The sequence below is a fragment of the Chinchilla lanigera genome, unplaced genomic scaffold (assembly GCF_000276665.1).
Source record: "Chinchilla lanigera isolate Chin_1 unplaced genomic scaffold, ChiLan1.0 scaffold00178, whole genome shotgun sequence".
NCBI lineage: Eukaryota > Metazoa > Chordata > Mammalia > Rodentia > Chinchillidae > Chinchilla > Chinchilla lanigera.
The window spans coordinates 887,746-907,863 of NW_004955579.1; the positions used below are offsets into that span (position 1 = coordinate 887,746).

General features: G+C 45.0%; 1 protein-coding gene across 1 annotated transcript in view; it reads right to left on the reverse strand.

Annotated features, from left to right (window-relative positions):
- Nucleotides 1–8,761: 8,761 nt before the first annotated feature.
- Ncapg2 (non-SMC condensin II complex, subunit G2) overlaps nucleotides 8,762–20,118 on the reverse strand; it is a gene marked incomplete at its 5' end in the record, with an annotated part of 59,009 nt that continues 47,652 nt past the window's right edge. The window contains 4 exon segments of the mRNA XM_005414102.2: nucleotides 8,762–9,154; nucleotides 15,328–15,427; nucleotides 16,545–16,645; nucleotides 17,582–17,685. Coding sequence (XP_005414159.1) covers nucleotides 9,103–9,154; nucleotides 15,328–15,427; nucleotides 16,545–16,645; nucleotides 17,582–17,685 — 357 coding nt within the window. The 3' untranslated portion in view covers nucleotides 8,762–9,102.

Sequence of the window (20,118 nt, forward strand, 5' to 3'; positions counted from 1 at the left end):
CGCCCCCGGCCGCGCGCCCACCGCGGAGAGCCGCCCAAGACACGCCCCGTCCTGGACACGCCCGCCGCGGGGGAGGGCCTGGGGCGCGAGAGTTCGGCCCCGCCCCTCCTGCCCTCCCCCTCCCCGCTGGCTGTCCCACCTCGCTTCGGGGGTCGGGATTCACTCCCAGGCAGACCCCGCGGCCCAGGGGTGAAGTTAAGCTGCTCCCCTGAGCTGGCTCCAGGCTTGAGAAACCAAATTTCTACTTATTGTTTGAATTGAGCTGGCCACCCATGGGAGCAGCTGTGGCTGCAAGTGAGGACTGGGCCAGAGCGCACAGGGAGGGGGAACCTCATGTGGCGTCTGGGCTGGAGGACTGTGGGGCCGAACTAGGATCTGCTGGGGCGCTTTCCCCCCAGTTCCCTGGACCTGGGTCCTCCAGACCTTGTGAAGCCTCCTAGAGGGATTACTTTCAAAGAGACCAGGACAGTACTGGTTCATGGGGTGGTGGGGTGGCATTTAAGGCACGGGAAAAGGGCTGTGTGTATTCTGTTGTGTGGGTGCTGGGTGTGACTCTGGGTGTGTGGGTGAGGGGTGTGTGTGTGTAAGTGGGTGGGGATGAGAGTATGGGTATTTGTGTGTGAACCTTAGGGTGCCCATTCCCACCTGTGGCCCTCTGGGTCCCCAGCCTCCCCACCTGCTGGCGATCCCCTGCAGGTGCTCCTGCTTCACCAGCCCCCTCCCTCCATCTCTCCCATGTCCCCGGCCACCTGGGCGGGGGCGTAGGGTGGCTGCTCACAGTCCAGTGGGCCTGAGCTTAGAACTGGATGTGGGGCCAACTATCCCGAAGGCCCTGCGTGCCCCACCTTTTACGCCACTCTCGTGCTCCCCACAGGAAGCTGCTCTTCCTGTCCACCTCTCCTTCAGGCCGTCTTCAGGCCCACGGGAGGCAAGGGTGCCTCACCTCGCTACCCAGAGAGCAGGTACCCGACCCAGGACGCTGGAGCTCTGCCTCCACTTTCTCCCTACAGGGCTGTCTGAGTGCCTCAGTGGATGGGGTTTCTCCTTTGCCTTGCTTCTCTCTGCAGCCTGGACTGTAGATCAGCACCTAAAGCGCTGTCATGGGATGAATGAAACTCCTTGAGCAGAATTTAACCCAGCTGATTCACCTGCAGACCTGCTACCCCTGCTACCCCTGCTACCTCTGCTACCCCTGCTACCTCTGCTACCTACACAGGCCACATCCTATCAGGCCATGGACAGGGTGCTGGGAAAGCTGGGCAGACAGACAGAAGCCCTGAGGTCTGAGAGCTGGCTCATAGACTTGGTGACACAAAAGACAGGAAAAGCTGGAGACAGGCTGGCAGAAGGTAAGGCCCTTTGTGACCCACGATGACTAGAAGCCCATGGGCAGGGCTGAGCTGTGCTGTCAGCTGTCTTAACTCTCCCCTTGGTACAGAGGAGGTCACGGCCAACAGCCATCTCCCACAGCACCCATACCACTGGCCCCTGCAGTAACTCAGAGGCCAGTACCTTGGCATTTACAGAGGACGCTGGGGACCGGAGGAGCTTAACTCGCCAGCCTGTGCCTACATCCTGGTTGACTGTTTGTTTTGGGCTGTGGTGTCTCTGGTTCCTTGTTTATTGTTGAACAGGTCCTAGAATGAGACTGTTTGTCCTTTGTTTGATCACTGCCTAAATTAAAAGTAGTTTCCTCAACAAGGTCTTGTTTCACCCCAAGGGCTCTGGCCCTAGGACTCTGTGTTAAGGCAAACTTAAAAGGAAAATGTCACAAGAATGGAGATATGAAGAAACAGGGAAGGGGGGAATCACCAAAGTATCAGTAACAAAAGCAGGTTTCAGAGGGTATGGACAGCGCCCCTCCGACCCCTCCTGGGCTCAGCACTACATACACTCAGCTCTCTGGCCTGGGCAGATCAACCTTGGATCTGCTAAAATGACAGGAGAAACTAAAGGCAAAGAAATGCAGAGGAGATTGAGGGAAGAAAATGTCATTAGGAATGAGGCTGGGCTGCAGGCCAAGCTGGTCAGATAGGTGGTCATGGTTGACCCTCCATGCTTGACCCAACCGTGCAAATGTGAGATGTGGCAGAGTTGGCACCCTGCTCACAGGTGCCTCACAAGCAAACAGCTTTCAGACACATTCTTATCCCCCTAGCCTTTAGCTGATGAGGGTCTGCTAGGGTCTGTCCTGACGTCTCCTTCAAAGCCTGCGTGCTTGCAGGCTGGGCTGTGGGAAGTGCTCGGATCAAGGAGGCCAATACTCCAGAGTGGGTTACTCTTGGGAGCACAGCACAGGGAAAGCTGCGGTCCCTGGCTCCCTGGCGGGTACAGGGGATGATGGGCTTCTCCACACTGTTTTGAAGTGGTTTCCAGACACATGAAGCTGAAAACAAGAAAGGTAAGGTGTATCTGGTATGCCACCATTGCACTGCGAAAGGGAACTGGTAAGCTTCAGACTTGCTTACTTTTTAAGAGAATAAGCCATACACTTAGAAAATGAATTACCTATTTTGGAAATAAGCAAATACATTCTTAATATATCTTTTCTGAAAATCTGATCTTGGCACCATGTAAATACAATTATAGAACTAAAAGCAGTTTTAAAAATCCCTACAAATTGATGGTAAAAGAAATACCTGACTATGTACCCAGGTGGGGCAAAATGGCCCCATTGGAAAGGACTTTGTGCTTCCCTATGGGGTCAGCCCCAAGGGCAGAAGGCTGCACAGCCTTGAGCTGCTCTCAGGGCCCAAGGGGACTGTGGTGCGTGAAACACTATCCCTATAAGGCAGGCTTCTGGCTGCTGAGGGACATCGCCTGCATCCAGTGGGCAGGGCTGAACCCTGACATCCCTAGGACGACCCAGACTCACAACTGGGACTTTGGTCCTTTCCACAATCCTCTCCTGACAGTGCTGAAGAGGCCAGAGCCAGCCACCAGTAGCCCGTCGGCACAACCTCTCCCAGCCACACTGCTGCCTCCCAACCAAGAGTCCTTGGCAGATGGCCCTTTCCAGGTCCAGCACAGGAAGCTGATGGGCCAGGCCCTATGGCCTGTGGCACCTGTAGCCTTGCCCAGATGTAACACTAGTGATGCTATTTCTGGAAGATGGTCTTTTTTTTTTTTTTTTTTTTTGTCTTTTTGAGACAGGGTCTCGCTATGCAGGTCAGGCTGGCCTTGAGCTCACTTTGTAGCCCAGGCTGGTCTCAAACTCTCAACAATCCTCCTGCCTCAGCCTCCTGAGTGCTGGGATTACAGGCCTGAGCCACCATGCCCAGCTCATTATTTTTTTGTTTTGTTTTTGTTTTTTTCCGGTACCGGGAATCAAACTCACGACCTTGCACTTGCCAGGCAGGCTCTGTGCATCTGAGCTAAATCCCCAGCCGCCCCAGTTCATTATTTTGAATACTAGTAAGTAAAGGGGGGAAATCCAGGACTTTTTCCTCTTTTCCCACATAGACCATGCAACAGTCATCCAAGACAATCACCATCAGTAGCCGTAGTCACCACAGGCGGAAGCAATCGCAGAAGCAAGTTCAGTGCACTGCAGGAGGCAGGATGGCTAAGAAGGGCATGAAACAAGCAAGTGACTTCTAGGAAGACAGAAGGATCCAAAAGAGATACAGAACACCAGTGCATAAACTTTCCTGGGATCCCAACTCAAGGAAGTATGTAATAACCAATTTTAGAATCTGAGATATAAAATATTATACTTTTTTATTGTAACTGTCTAATATAATTTTTTGAGATTGCTTCATAATTCTTTTCATTTTTAAAAGTTTTACTTATGATTACATTTATCATGGAATTGGTACATCACACATCTTGTTTTAATCCCTTTCAACCCTCTCTTCCCACTCCATCCCTTGGTCCCCTTCCTTTTCCATATAATATCTAATTTATGTAATTATTTGGTTTTTATATGGAACATGCTTCAAAGTCACATATGGGATATGCTTCAAACTCATCCAGGGTTGGGGAGGTGGAAGAGGGTAGAAATGAAACAAGTCTGCCAGGCAGCTGCCAGACATCCCCCCAGAAGGCAGGAGGGTGCAAACAGCACAAAGCCTCAGATCTCCGTGTCCTGGGCACCAATACCTCCTCCCCTGCTCAGCACCTGGATGCCCTCCTGTAATGCTCCCTTGGGTTCTTGCTGTACCCCGGGAAGGAATGGCGGTGGGAAGGAGGAAAAAATAGACAAGAGACAAAAAGCTGGGATCAGGTGGAGGTCCCATCTTCTGAGTGGAGTAGGGGAACCCACCCAAGAACAGTAGAGCATTTATTTATACCCTTGAGAGGTTGATTAATTTCAGCCTCGCTACCCAGCAATCAGTTAACAAGCTACAACGGCTTGTTTACATGCTTCGAGGAGCTCCCGTGTTCTCAGGCTGGCTTCGTCCTGCACATGTAATTATTTTCCAGCTTCAGTGGCTCCCAACACCCTCCAGGCAGGGCTGGAGCTGGACAGACCCAGACTAGTCAGCGGGGACGGACCCTGAGACACTGCCATGAAGGTCTCGGATGGAAAGACCTCCATTTAGTTGACACCCCCTCAGTGGCCAGACTGCCAGCCTGCCTTTCTATACCTGCTCTTAGGATAAAGTGATGAGGGGCCCCAGCTGATGCTGCCTGCACTCCTGGGGTCTCCACAGCACAGGGCAATAGAGGTGACGACCAATAGACGAACCTGCTCAGACCAAAACCCCGGAGGAGGGCTTCACTTGAGGACTGAAGTGTTACCCCCCCACAGACACCAGGTGAGAAACAGCCTGGGAGATAGGCTTGAAGACAGGGAGAACTGAACGGGGATCTCCTGAGAGGCACGCGCCAGATCAGGAGGATCACAGCGTCTATATTCTGTTGTGGGAGGCCAGGAGTGGAAGGCATATTTGTCACAGGGTGCAGTCTAGAAGAAGGCATAAGGTGCAGAGCTCATGGTTTGAGCTCTGGGACTGCTGCCTACGTCTAGCAACTAGTGGTCTGAACTACTTTAGGTCCACATATGGGTGGCCCAAATTGTCTTTGCTAAAGTCACGTTTCTCTTTGTTCAATAAGGGCTGTTCATGAGGGTTTGTTTATATCCAGTTAACATCTGATGTGATTTGTTGTTGCTTAATTTATTTCTATAGCAAGGTAACACAGTAGTGGCTGACAACTGGTTTTCCCTCTATGCCAATATCCATATTGCTTGGGGGTCATAAATGATAAATTCAGGAGCTGAGGATTTAGCTCAGTGGCACAGCACCTGCCTGGCAAGCGCAAAGTCATGAGTTCGATTCCCGGTACTGGAAAAAAACCAAAAAAAAAAAAAAAAAAAAAAAAAAAAAGATAAATTCAGATATACATACATACACATAGGACCACGGGAAACAAGGCAAAAGAAGACCCCAAGGCAGCCAGGCATGGTGGCGCAGGCCTGTAATCCCAGCACGTGAGAGGCTGAGGCAGCATGATCGTTGCGAGTTTGAGACCAGCCTGGGCTACAAAGTGAGCTCAAGGCCAGCCTCAACTGCATAGCGAGACCCTGTCTCAAAAAGACCAAAAAAAGAGAAGACCCCAATGTCTCCCAGCTCTCCTAAAGCAGATCCTGAGGCACAAATGGAAAGGAAAGCAAATACAAGGTAGTGTAACGCTACAGAAAGGTTATATGAGATTAAAAAACTGTACCACCTAAAATAAAAGACCCAAACAAGAAATAGGCAAGTGAAATGGACACTTCTCAGAGGAAGAAGTATAACTGGCCAACGAATATATGAAAAAATGTTCAACATTTTTGGCCATTAGAGAAATACAAATTAAAACAATGCTAAGATCCCATCTTGGGCTGGGGATGTAGCTCAGCAGCACGGCACCTGCCCGGCAAGCACACAGCCCTGAGCTCAATTCCCAGTACAAAAAAAAAAGATTCCATCTTTTACCAAAGAATGGCCCTCATCAAGAAGTCAATCGCAACAGATGCTAGTGTGGATACAGTGGAAAAGGAACCCTGTTGTTTGTGAAAATATAAACTAGTATAACCCATTTTGGAAGTCAGTATGGAGATTTTTTCAAAAAACTAAACTCCATATGACCCCTTCTATGCATCTTTCCCAAAAAGCTAAAGAAGTCATACTACAGCTATACATGCACACCAAATGCTTGCAGCAACAGAATTCATAACAGCTAAATCCTGGAAGTAGCCTTCAAACCCATCAACAAACCATTAGATAAAATGTATCTGTACATAATGGAATACTACTCAGCTATAAAGGACAAACTGAAACACTTGTAGGAAAATGGATCAATCTGGAAAATATGTTAAGTGAAACAAATCAGACACATAAGTTTAATCACTATACAGTGGCTTTCACTTGAGTAAGACAAAATACAAACAAACAGCACAATGTAGGATGGATAGAAGGAAACAAAGGGCTAGATATCTTGTGAACAGGAAGGGGTCCTGGAGAACAAGGCTGAGAGGAGAAGGGAAGGGAAAACAACTAGAATAAAGAGATGCCATGTGCAGAAAACTAATAACTTCAATGAATGTAAACATGTTATACTATAAACATGAGATAAGATTAATAATATCAACAAGAATGAAAATGGGAAAAGGAGATTTTAAGGAAGAGGGAGGAAGATAAGAGGGAAGGGGAAGGGGATTAAAAATAGAATCAAGCTGAATTATGTACTTGTATCCACTCCCCAAGATAACTGTAAACTGCATGTACTGCAAACATGTATTAATAAAATTTAAAAATAATTTCTTAAAAAGGATGGCTAGACATGCATGGGAACCCTCAAATGAAACAGCCCAGACCATGCAGCGTGGGAGGGGCTGCAAGCAGTGGGACCATGGAGCCCAGAGAAAACAGGAAGTAGGCAGAGAATTGACAGATGAGGTGCCAGAAGAGCATGAGTAACTAGCAGATGAAGACAGACCACCCTGACATACAAAGGGCCTCACAGCTCAGTAACACGGAGGACAGAACACAGCAGAAACAGATCAGGGCGCAACTCAAGCTGTGACTTCCCCAGCGCAGACCCACAAATACTGAAGTGTCCAGTGCCCAACAGCCACAACGCACATGAAGCCACAGCAAGTCATCCCATACTCACAGAACATGCTGAACTGCAAACCCCGAGAACAGCTGTGGAGCAGTCGCTGCAAGTATAAAACATCACAACTAGTATGGAGAACAGGGGCTCACTTAACATGCTGCCCACACCTCCACTCCAGATGCAGACCCTGTGAACGTACTCACACAGACCCATGCAGTGAAGGTCCCAACAGGCAGATGCAAGAAGCCCATCAGCGGTGACTCTGCAGACTGTCATACCTCACGTCCTCTGGATGGGGCCAGTCATCCCCTGATGCAGGTTATAGCTTGAGAACCACTGATCTAGACAGCAGATCATTTATTTTTGCGCCTTTTTGAGACAGTTTTTCACTATGTAGTTCAGTTCAGCTGGCCTTGAACTCACTTTGTAGCCCAGGCTGGCCTCAAATTTGCAGCGATCCTCCTTCAGCCTTCCAAGCACTGGAATTACAGGTGTGCTTGACCTTGCCCAGCCCATTTAAACTTTGCTTACTGCCATTTCGTGTTCCCAGGACCTCTCCATTGCAGAATGCCTCCACAGCAGAAAGTGCTTAAAACACGTGTATTTGTTCTCTGCAGTTCAGTCAGTCCTGCCACTCTTTGATGTCAGTGCCACAAGAGCGATGCTTCCAATCCCCCACCTGCTCCCCAGGACAGAAAGGACTTCAGGGTCAGAATGGGGTTCAGGAGGTGACTGAGCAACTGAAACATGTGCCTGGAAGGAGTCACGCGACACTTGTCCTCAGTATGGCTGTGAGGTATGGCTCCGCTCTCAGTTTCCAGCCTGTGTCTCCGGGCCTCCTGAAGGTATCAGGGACTTAGATGAGAGCTCAAACTCACTGCCCCAGCCCCACAGAGCAGCACAGCTACAGGAGCTCTGCCCTCGGCACTCCTCTCCACTCCAGGGTGGGCAGAGTGCTGGATGAACAGCCTGTCTTTCAAGGCACCTCTGGACATTTTCACTATCATGGGGTACCTGGCTATACAGAGAGGCGAGCCAACTGGTGAATGTGGTCTCTGCTCTAGGTGAGCATGTATGCAACTACAAAATCAGATAGCGTATCTGTGGGAAAAGGGGAGAATGAAAAGGGGGAGCAATATCAATCTCTTTCTCAGTTAACTGCACAATGAATTAGCATACACCTTTCCTGATCAGTGACTCTGAAGTATCCAGAGTGACAAAAATGTATCCCCAGTACAGTGTCACTCACCACTATAGAACATAGTTCAGTTCACAAACTGAAAGTCCAGAAAAGTTGTGTTTTCTAAATTAACTGAACCAAGCTGCAGTAGTACTCCAGCGTTCACCTCCTGTTTCTCAGGTGCACCTTGAACAATCCTAAATGCTCCTACATATAGCAATTCCCTTTCTTGTATCTACTCAGGGATGTACAGGCAGGGAACACTGGGATTTCCTAACCTTCTTGCTCAGAGGCTGAGGAAGATAAAGTAAACATGAAGGTCAAGCAGCACTAACCCCAGTCTGTTCCCAGGTGTCTGCCGCCAAGACCACCTGGTGCCTGCAGGGCAGGAGAGAAGAGGTCATAGACGATGGTCAACAGCTCCAGCTGTGACAGTGCTCAGCGGTCCTCTAGTGTAGTAGACTGAGCCACCACAGCCACAGTGCAGGAGCCCTGGAAGCAGCCTTGGCCCCACAGGAAAACTCATGAACAGTTAAATGAAGCACACAAACAGGCTGTCACTGCTTTATTACTCGTTGTCTCCAAGAAATAGCGTATACATATAAAAAGTCATTTTTAAAATAACCAAATTTGTTGGAAAAGTGTCCTTTTTTCTCTGCACCATGATTTCGGCACCATTGGCACCTAGAATCTTCTATATTAAATATATTATCTACACAGGCACTGAGCAAACCTTTGGGAACTTCAGAGTTCTCAGCTCACGCCCACTTCCCATCCTACCCTATTATCAGCATTAACAGCCAGAAACACACACACACACACACTTCACTTCTGTGAGTCCTTTTCCTACGTCTACAAATCCAAAGATGGGGTCTTCATCAGGAATTCAGAAACTCTCCCAAAGTCCTCATGGATGACTCATAGAGAAATCTGAAACACAAAGAAAAAAGACTCAGCAAAAGGCAAAGTGGCAAATGTACCTTTTCAGAAGTAGCATGTAAATCTGGTGTGCAACTAGACACATTTAAGAACAAAGGTGAAGTAACTTGTGTTAAGCAGATCAGAGCCCTACCTGAGAGGAGCCTGGCACAGTGCAATCAGGCACCAACTCTGTATGGGCCGCTCATCAGGTGGTGCCAAGCCAGTAAGCGCCCCCCTCAGAAGACCCACAGCACAACACATGCTCATCATCCCTTCTTCCTTGTACCCTACCCAAGCTGCTATACTGCACGAGAAAACAAGACACACAAGCTTCGATATCGCAGGTTTCTCCTATATGAGAAAGCCAAAATATAAGTGCAAAGCAAAGAAAAACACAGAAAATAGGAAACAAGGACACAGGTCTTTTTCAAATGGACAGGACCAGGAGAGGGAGGGGCAGAGGAAGGGCATGTAGAAAGTACTAGGTTGTGGTGTGGATATTACCCATTCCCCACAATGAATGTTATCACGTTCTGCAAAGGTGTACTAGTGCAAATCAACTTTGAAAAAATAAAATGAGATAAGCGACACCTACGTCACACACCAGCATGGACAAGACCTTGCTGTTTCACACCTCTGACAACTTGTCCCTCCTCCCTATCCACCAAGCCAGGATGGGCCCTGCGTTCCCTTGCAGCATCTATTTCATTTCGCTGAGGCCAGCTGCAGGCAGAGCCAGTGCTGTGTTGCTGTTAGAGGTCCAAACACAGCGATTTACGAAGTGCATGGTTCACCATCATTCCTTTTTCTTTATGGTCTAACAACTCCGCGGTGGTTCAAGGCATGCTGCCTGGTTGGTCTATTCCCAGGTATCCTCCTCAGAGATAATCCCACATCTGTTTTCTCCCTCAGTCACTTACTCAGCAGGCTTTGACATCCTGTATCTCCCTGACCTCACTTCCTGCAGATGACCACAGGCCAGCACCAAGCTCAGTGATCTGCCATTTTAGATAGTTGTTATGAGACTGTGAGAAACTGGTGAAACCCACTCTATGATATTTTCAGTAACCCAAGCCATCCCAACACACAGCCACTTGTAGTTAACAAAAGATAATCACTGAAGTCTTCTACCTTCCACTGTGCTTGCTTCTCAGTCCTACCCACCACTGTCCACCACTCAGCAGCGCCTGTGCTGGCCAGCAGTCTAGACAAATCTCAAGATCCTCTTGCCACCTCTGGAATTCGTAAGTTTTATCCAGAGCTATTTAGGGGGGTGGGGGTGGGGTGTGTGTGTGTGTGTGTGCTGCGCACGTGTTTAAATCAATCCCACACAAACTTAGTGAGAGGAATCCATGAGATCACAAGTTTCTTAGCATCAGGTCTCCGGGCCACTGCCCACCTTTCAGGCCATCAGCAGCAGCCCTGTGACAGTGCTCATGTGACCACTGGACGTAGAGCCTCATACTCACAGCAACCTCCGCTCTGAACATTCCTTTGGTGAGTAATATGCTTCTAATATAATCATAGTTCATTTGCAAAGTGGGGAAAATCCATGAGCTAACACACATCTTAAAAAAAAGTCATACTTTGCAACCTCAAATTACAAACTTAACACTGTCTTCATTTAAAGTAATAAATACAATATACTTGACGTTTAAATGCAGCAGTGTGTAGGCAAATGCAACTTGTTCCTCCTGAGGAAACATGTCAATTTACAGTAGCCCATACTAACCGAGGAATCAAACCACAATGAGAGGCACTTTTTACTCAGCACCCAATAGACCACTGCCAAGACATCAACTCTGCTGGGGAGGAAACAGACTAGTCACTCAGAAAATGCTCACCTCTACATTAATGCCCACTGCCTGAAATACTGCCTGCAACACGGGGTTCCCAGCTTCTAAAGGTGCTTACTGGTTTTGGTGTCTCTAGTCCAAACATTAAATCAACACTATTTAAAAATAGTCTTGGGCTGGGATATAGCTCAGTGGTAGAGCACTTACCTAGCACTGAGAGGTCCTAGGTTCAATCTCCAGCACTGAAAAAGTTAGAATAAAACTGTACCCTAAAATCTCAGTTGTTTACCTTCCATTAGATTGACTTTGTTTCATTTCTCTTTCAGAGTGATTCTTTTTAGCACTGATTTCTATGTGCAGGTAGAAACGAAAGATACCCTAACAAAGAGCAAGCAGTCTTCTGTATCTTCAGCACACTGCCAACACTTCACAGGCAATATGGTCATCCTTGCCAGTGCTATTTCCAATAAGGAAATGCTAGAAAATGCTTGGACTTTCTGAGAATACTGTTATGTCCTGTGAAAATAATTTGACATTCCCAGCTGGTGATTCTGATCATACTATTTAATCTTGCTTCTGCTTTTTGGAATGCATGTGTGTTTCTATCATCTCTAGACCCAATCACTGCCCCTCAAAAATTCATAAAACTGACAGTCTGCCAAGTTTCTTCTTAAAATACAGAGTGGCAAAGTCTAACTGCACTAAGGTAAATGTAGTAAGTATTCAACAGTTTGAGAATAACGTACAAAATTAAGTGCATTTCCTTTACTTACACCTGGCTTCCCTGCACTCTAGCCTGCTCAAAGTCTCCTCCCAGGGAGCATGGTGGGACTGACCTGATCCAGACTTGTGGGCAGCAAGGCTCCAGCTCTGGCAACCCTCTTGACTTCACTGAGGGAGCCAGGTCCCAGTGCTGGGACTCCTCCTGGGGACTCTACTCCCCTCTGGGTAACCTTTAGAATTCTCTTAATGATCCATCACACCAATTCTGTTAAAAATTTCTCATCCAAATCACTGTGTGGCTGGCTGCTGCCTCCTCCTGTAAGCGGACACACACAGAACAACAGTGTGATTCTGACACCCAACACAACGGATCTGAAGGGAAAAGCAGCACTGGAGACAAACAGGGGCCTCCATAAGAACAATAGTTCAGGTCATCAAGAAGACAGGGTAGTTCTAAACTCAAGTATCAGAAAACAAGATCTGCCATCAGTTATCCAAACTGCTCTCTCGGGAAAAGAGAAAAAGAAGGACATACTAAATCCAAAGTAAGCAGATGAACAGAAGTAATAAAAGTTAGAGCAGAAACCAGTACAATTGAAAACAGGAGATCAGTAGGGGAAAAAAAAAAAAAAAAAAAAAAAAAAAAAATCAACAAAACCAAAAGCCAGTTCCTTGAAAATACAAATAATAGGTAAGCCTGGTTAACAGGTAAGTCTGGTGATGTTGAACCTTTTAGAGACCAAGGCGCCAAACTACAACCCAAAAGCCCTTATTTATTGCAGTTCCAAGGCTGTAATTAAACCTGAATACTAGGTTTTAGTTTAGAAAAAACAACTCATACAACTCACGTCATCATCACTGAGCAGGCTGTGTGCTTGCTGCAGCACCCATGCCATAGGTTCACCACCATGCTCTAGTCAGTCTAATTAAGAAAAAAGATATAGATACTCATGTCAGAAATGAACTGGGGATAGAGCTCAGCAGCACTGCACCTGCCTGGCAAGCTTGAAGTCCTGAGTTTGATTCCTAGTACACACACAAAAAAAAAAAAGAAAGAAAAAAGAAAGAAAGAAAAGAAAAGAGAGGACATCACTACAAATCTTATGGATATTGAAAGGACAATCATCAATTTGATAACCTATATAATACAAAACATTTTTTTTTCCTTTTTGAGTCAGGGTCTTGCTATGTTATCCAAGTTGACCTCAAACTTGCAATCCTCCTACCTAACGTTCTCACATAGCTAAACCAACACTTAAAAGACACAATCTGCCAAAACCTAACAAAAGAAAGAAGATAATCTGGAAGACAATGATATACAGTATAGGAGCTATTATTATTCTGATTATGAAATTTTGGTGTTTTTTTCATAAAATAATTTTTAAAATAAAAAGACCTATTAAGGCTCACAACAGCAAACTGAATAGTTCTAAACCTATTAAAGAAATTGAATCAATAATTAATAACCTTCCAAAACAGAAAGCACCAAGTCTAGATGGCTCTACTGGTGGAGTCTACCAAATGCTTATGGGAAAAAAAAGTACATTTTTTATAATTTCTTGCAGAGGATAAAAAGAGTATTCCTCATTATATGAGGCCAGTATTACCTTAATACCAAAACCAGACAGATATTACACAAAATGAAAACTATAGACTAGTATCTCTCATGAACACAGATGCAAAATTCTACAACAACGTATTACCAAATGGCATCCAATGCAGAAAAAGAATGAGATAATAAATCCATGACCAACTGGGATTTATTCCAGGTATACAAGGCTGGTTCAATACACAAAAACCAGTTCATACTTTCCATCACATCAACAGGCCAACAGAGAAAAAGAATACATGATTATATCAACAGATTCACAAAAACCACATCACAAAACCCAACACCCATACACTAAGGATAGAGAGGGCTTCCTCAACATGATAAACAGTATCTGCAAAAGGTCTATAGCCATCACAGTTAATTGTGAGACACTGTTTTCCACTACAGTCAGGCTAAGGGAAGAAGGTACCTTCTCACCACGCCTACTGAACACTGTATTATAAGTCCTACTTAATGAAACAGAAAAAGGGAAAAAAAGGTGTACTGATTAAGAAGGGAGAAATAAAACTGTCTTTGTTCAGATGACATGACTGACTGCGCAAAGTTTAAAGAAACAAGAAAACTCCTGGGATAAGCAACTATACTAACTTTATGGGATACAAGATTAATATGCATGTCAATCTCTATCCTACATACCAGGGACAAACAAATGGAATGTGAAATTAAAAATGCAACACCATTTTCATTGGCACCCCTAAGAATAAAATATTTAGGTATAAATCTAAGAAAATATGCAGAAGATATACACAACAGTATCTGTGAAACTCTGATAAAAGACATCAAGGACAAGCCTAACAAATGGACAGCAAGTCCACAGTCATGGGCAGGAAGACTCGGTGTTGTCAAGAAGTCAGTTCTTCTCAACTTCATCTACAGACTTATGGAATTCCAGTCAAAATTCCAGCAAATTATTATTGGATATTGACAAATTTCTGAAGTTTATGCAAAGAGGCAAAGACTCAAAATAGCCAACTCCATACTGAAGTACAAAGTTAGAAGACTAATGCTACCCAATTTAAAAAACTGTAATGCTGTGTAATCAAGACAATGTGGTATTAGCAAAAGAATGGACAAGAAAGTCAGTGGAAAAGAATACAGAGCCCAGAATTAGACCAACATGAATATAGTCAGTTATCACTGACAAAGAAGCAAAGGGAATTCAATGACACAGTGATAGACTTCTCAACAAAGAATGCTGAAACAACTATAAAACTCCTTGGAGATAACAAAGGTGAAAATCTTACACTTCTGAATCTTAGCCTTGGAGTAGTCACACCACTGCCTTCCTTAGGTCTCAGTACACTGGACTCAGACTGAGCACTGACTTCTGACTTTTTATTAAAGAAACTAAAACTGACCTCTCTGGTTCTATAGCTTCCATAGGTAGCATATGGTGTGACTTCTCAGCCTCCATAATTATGTGAACCAACTGACAAATGTGCACATACACACACACACAAACACAGATGTATGTATTGGTTCTAGGGGTTTAGAGGGAGGGAAGGATGAGCAGACAGAGCACAGAGGATTATTAGGGCAGGTGCACCACTCTGCACGGTGCTGCAGTGGTACATACAACTTATCACACATTTGCCCAAACTCTTACAATATATGAAACCAAGTGTGAACTCTAATACAAACAATATATTTTCAGGGATGATGATGTTTGCCTGTCAGCTTCTCAGGGCTAATAATGTCTGTCAGCTCATCACTTTGGTTTAGGATATCAACAGTGGGGGTTTGTGGGGATACTTAGTGGTAAGGGAATGTATGGAAAATCTCTATCTTCATTTCAGTTTTGCTGTGAAGTTAAAACTGCTCTTAATAAAAAAACAAAAAACAACTCTAATGTGTGGTGCCAGGGCTCTACCACTGAGCCTTATCCCAAGACTAAAAACAGCTTTGTTCTTTGTGAAGATGGAATTAATAAGTAAATTAAATAAAGATGTCTCTATCCTTACACCAGAGGCTTTCACCTGCAGGGATGAAACCACAATCCCAAACACACTTAGTTTCCATGGGGCTATGGCTGGAGACACCTCGCACCGTACCTTTCAAAGCTATCTTCTTCCAAAGTGATCTCCATGAACATCTTTAGCTTTCTGTGGACAGTAGCTGCAGCCTCCTTCACTTTTGAACTTCTGTGTTTACCTAGAAGATTGTATTGAAGACAGAGAAAGTATCACCACACAGAACAGATACACTCTGTGGCACACAAGGGTGTATTTCCCCTTCCCTTTAAGGTGACCCCTACAGCTGTGGACCAAAGCCATCCTTCACAGAGTGCTGTGAAGGCTGAATGCTTGTCACCACACAGAACAGATACACTCTGTGGCACACAAGGGTGTATTTCCCCTTCCCTTTAAGGTGACCCCTACAGCTGTGGACCAAAGCCATCCTTCACAGAGTGCTGTGAAGGCTGAATGCTTGTAAGAGTGAATCCGCTGTGAGTGGTGTCCACAAGGAACTCACCCTGGACGCTGCTGTGGGAAGTATTCTGTCTATGACAATAAATGGAAACGACAACTAGCATAATTCTGAGTCATTCACCAGTGTAAATATCATGGACTATGAAATGCCTGTGAAGGTCCAGGCCCATACTCCTGGTATGGAACGTGACTTGTTCTATGCAGTTCAGCTCAGGTTGTAGGGCGCGATCCCCTCAGAAGTCTTCTTTGTGCCCAAACTGGGTCCAGCAAGTTAGAAAGTATTATACAGACAGAGCATTCCTAATCTGGAAACCCATAATCTAAAATGTTCTAAAATCTAAAACTTCTTTGTCTGTTTATATGAAGAATATTCTAACATCACTTTCTTTTTATTTCTTTCTTTTTAAAATTTATTTATTTTTTTTGTTACTTGAGACAGGGTGTGTAGTCTAGGCTGGTCTCAAACTCACAGTGATCCTTCTGCCTTAGCCTTCTGAATAGCTGGTCCTACAGCCTGTACCACTGTGCTCAGCCAGTAAGTCAACAAAAATTCAATTCTGAGTATAGAGGGGTGCTTCAGTGTGCCAACAGCAGACAGTGAGAGGTGGATAGGAACTGAATGGAAGAAGAGCGGGAAGCTCAGCATACAGAGTCAGGTTAACAAAGGAGAAGAAATCCTGGCGGGCAGCACTATCTTTAGAGAGCACCAGGAGCCGGGCTGGAAAGGCTGTGGGAAGCCTGTCTTGGTGGGGAAGGGTCAACGTGAGAGATGAGAGTCCTCACAGCGGGGTGAGGTATACCCAGCAACACCCAGATGAAGCACAGACAACGTGACCAACCTTTGTTAATAACCAAAATAATGTGCAGAACTGCAGTAAGGCACACAATGCCTTCAATATCGCCGGATGTCACACATGCCTTCAACTCACTCAGAAATGATCTGTAAAAATCAACAAGCATCAGCAGTTACTCCACAGTACATGTCTAACACAGGCAGGCTTACCAACAATCACATGCCACTGTTCAGGTAACAAGAGAAATGCACCCAACAGGCCCTCTACTCTTCACTTGCAGCAGGTCAACCCATGCAAGTGAGTCATTAAAATCAGGTGATGAGCTGGGTGTGTAACCTAGGTAAAGTCAGGAAGACCACAAGTTTGAGCCAAGCTGGGCAACTTAATGAGAACCTCATCTCAACATAAAAAATAAAAAGAAAAGTGGGACGGTAGTTCAGTTTGAAGGCCCCGGGTTTAAACCCCAGGACCACCAAACCCCACCGCCCCATCAAAAAAACCCAAAAAACCCAAAGCACACATACCCTGCTAGAAAGAGAACAGGAACACTGCAGCAAGTGAGAAAGAGTTACTCTGCATATCCTCAATGCAGGCGGGAACACACACAGAAAGGTTAATTACAAGAGGGCATTGAAAATTCATACTGCCAAACAAAAGCACCTTCTGAATTTTCACAGATGCACCTGCCAGAAAGCTCCAGAGATGTGGGTCTGCCAGCCACTCCCGCTGCATCTTTACCCTCATGTGCCACAGCTCGAGTGACACAGCAGGAAATGGGTCACAGTGGTGCATGGAACAGAACTACACTGATGCTTAGCTTGGTGAAGTGTTTTGAAAGTAAACAGTAATCAATATGGTACCACATTCACATTTTTTCCCCACTTCACTGAATTTCAGTTACGGTAACATAATCAGAGACTCGATGAAAATATTTTACAGAAAATTAGGCTTTTCTTGTGTAAATGGAGGAAAACATTCTCTGAGAATATTTTTCTCAAAAAAGATGTACCTTTGAAAATTTGAGAGGGAAAGGGAATCTGATGAGACAAAATGTTTGGAACCCATAACGAGAAGATGATTACCTGACCACGTTCAAAGACTTCATTATTATTCCTATTAAACACCTTGAAAACGGTGGAAGGTCAGAAAGATACTCCGGTGGGGTTAGCTCTTCTACATCAGAAACCTAAAACAAGTTTTAAGGCAGTAAATTATTAATGGAGGCCGAGCTAATTGCTTATTTTACATTGGGGTCTGGGTTTTCTTCTATACCTGATGAAAGCATTCCAGAACCTGAAAAGAATGATTTTATTAAGCGTTGAAGTATCTATAATAATTATGAATCATCTACAGAGAAGTCTCAGTGTGAGAGAAATAAAAGACATGTCCCTGAGCAAGCCTTTGTCAAAGTCAAGTGGTCTTTGATATCTATATCATCTTCTGTGAAGTTTCTGGGCTAAGCAAATTCCACGCTTCCTCTTCCTTCTGTGGATGAGGATTTGCCATCTCAGCGCAGCAGCCTCAGCCTCAACTCTGCGGCGAGCCTGGCCTGGAAGCACTCACCACCCGTAACACCTCCTGCCCGGAGGGGTAGAGCCCACAGTGAAGCGCTGAGCCAGACCTTCAGTGGTGCCTCCCTGGATGATACTTTTTACCATCGGCCACACAAGGTTACACAAGGTGTCCAGCACTGGTGAATGAGTTCCTCAGCAAGTGGCTCCTGGTCTAAATGCAGAACACTCCCCAGGCCAGGCTGATTGCTGCTGTTCTCCGTCTAAAATCACTGGGGTATGAAGAGGACCATCTCAGCCTGCATCTCTCCCTGTTTTTTGCTTTATTCTTGGCTATCTTTGAGACTTCTTGTCAGACACTACATCTAACAAGCCTTCCTGTTTTTCTCTGCTAGAGTTATAACACACATTTGAATATTAAAGACAATTATTATTAGATACAAAACAGCACCATTTATCATTACGCTGTGTTAATCTTTAAGTAAATGTTAATAAGCCAGGTACAGTGCACACCTATAGTCCCCGCACTCTGAGAGGGTAAGGCGGAAGGATCAAAAGTTTAAGCCCAACTTGGGGAACTTGTCTCAAAATTTAAAAAAAAAATTTAATAGGGCTGGGGACATAGCTCTGTATCAAGGTCCTAAATTAAATTACAAAATAAAAACATAAAAAATTTAAAATAAAGTATAGTAAATATATTTAGATACACTGAGACAAGACTATTGACTAGTTAAAAAATTAATAAAAATGTATCCTCATATTTTGAGCCAGTCTAGAAGTGAAATGTCTGATCACAGGAAGACAGGCAGAAGGATTCTAATGGGAAGAATATTGTCAGAAGATTCCTATGAGGTATGTGATGATGCTGATTTCTGAAGGTAGAGGTGACAAGTGTAACATGCATATATGAAAACTTCTAAGGAAGTCAAAAAAACTTACACCAAGAATAATATAAAGTCAACAGAGAAGATCAAACAGCAATAAAAACATCTGACTCATCAAAAATCACAGGAAGCAATAACAAAAAAAGAGAAGAGATACTAATAGAGCAGATGGGACCAAAGGAAACAAACGCTAAAATAACTGCCTTAAGTCTAAACATATCAATAGTATCACTGAATCAAATGGGCTACAAGTACCCCAAATAAAGGCAATGACTGTCAGATTGGAGTTGTTAAAACCACTCATATAGTATTTTTTTTTTTTTTTGGTTTTTCTCCGGTACCGGGAACCGAACTCACGACCTTGCGCTTGCCAGGCAGGCGCTTTGCCGCTGAGCTAAATCCCCAGCCCCTCATATAGTATTTAGAATAAACACTTAAAATATAAAGACAAGTAGAAGTGAAAAGATCAAAATAGACTTGCTGCTGGGCGTGGTGGCACATGCTTGTAATCCCAGCACTTGCGAGGCAGAGGCAGGAGGATGGTTTTGAGTTCGAGACCAGCCTGGGCTAGAGTGAGCTCAATGCCAGCATCAACTGCATAGCGAGATTCTGTCTCAAAAAGAAAACAAAGAAAGAACAAAAAAAAAGAAAAAACAAAAACAGACTTGCTAAGCAAACTCCAAGCATAGGAAAACCAGTATGGCTATGAAAATATCAAAATGGACTTCATGATGAAAGCATTACAAGACACAAAGAGAGGGATGTCCTAACCACAGGTCAGTCAATTTAACCCGCACGTGTAACAAAGCTCCCTAGTACACGAGAGGAAAGCAAGTAGAATAAATGTGAAGAGAGACAAACCCATAATCACAGACCGAGGACACACAGAGGGCAGCAAGCATCTCTCCTGAGGAGCACAAGAGTGGGTGCCTCAGGAGGACAGGGGCTACGCAGGAGCATGGGGCTGCCACACTGCTCGGCTCTGCAGCACAGCATGAGGCAGTGTGGAAGACACAGGACAAACACCACTCCATGAGACTCCTCTTGAGCTGGGCAAGGGAGGTTCCGGCCAAGGCATCAATGACTTACAACTTCAGCTACACAGCTCCATGGAGTAAGTCACTCTTGATTTTATTCTGTGTCATCTAGTAATTACTTCCTTAAACTAGACCCTCCCCTTCAAGCTTGATAGAGAGCTTTAATTTCATTTAATTTAGAATTTAG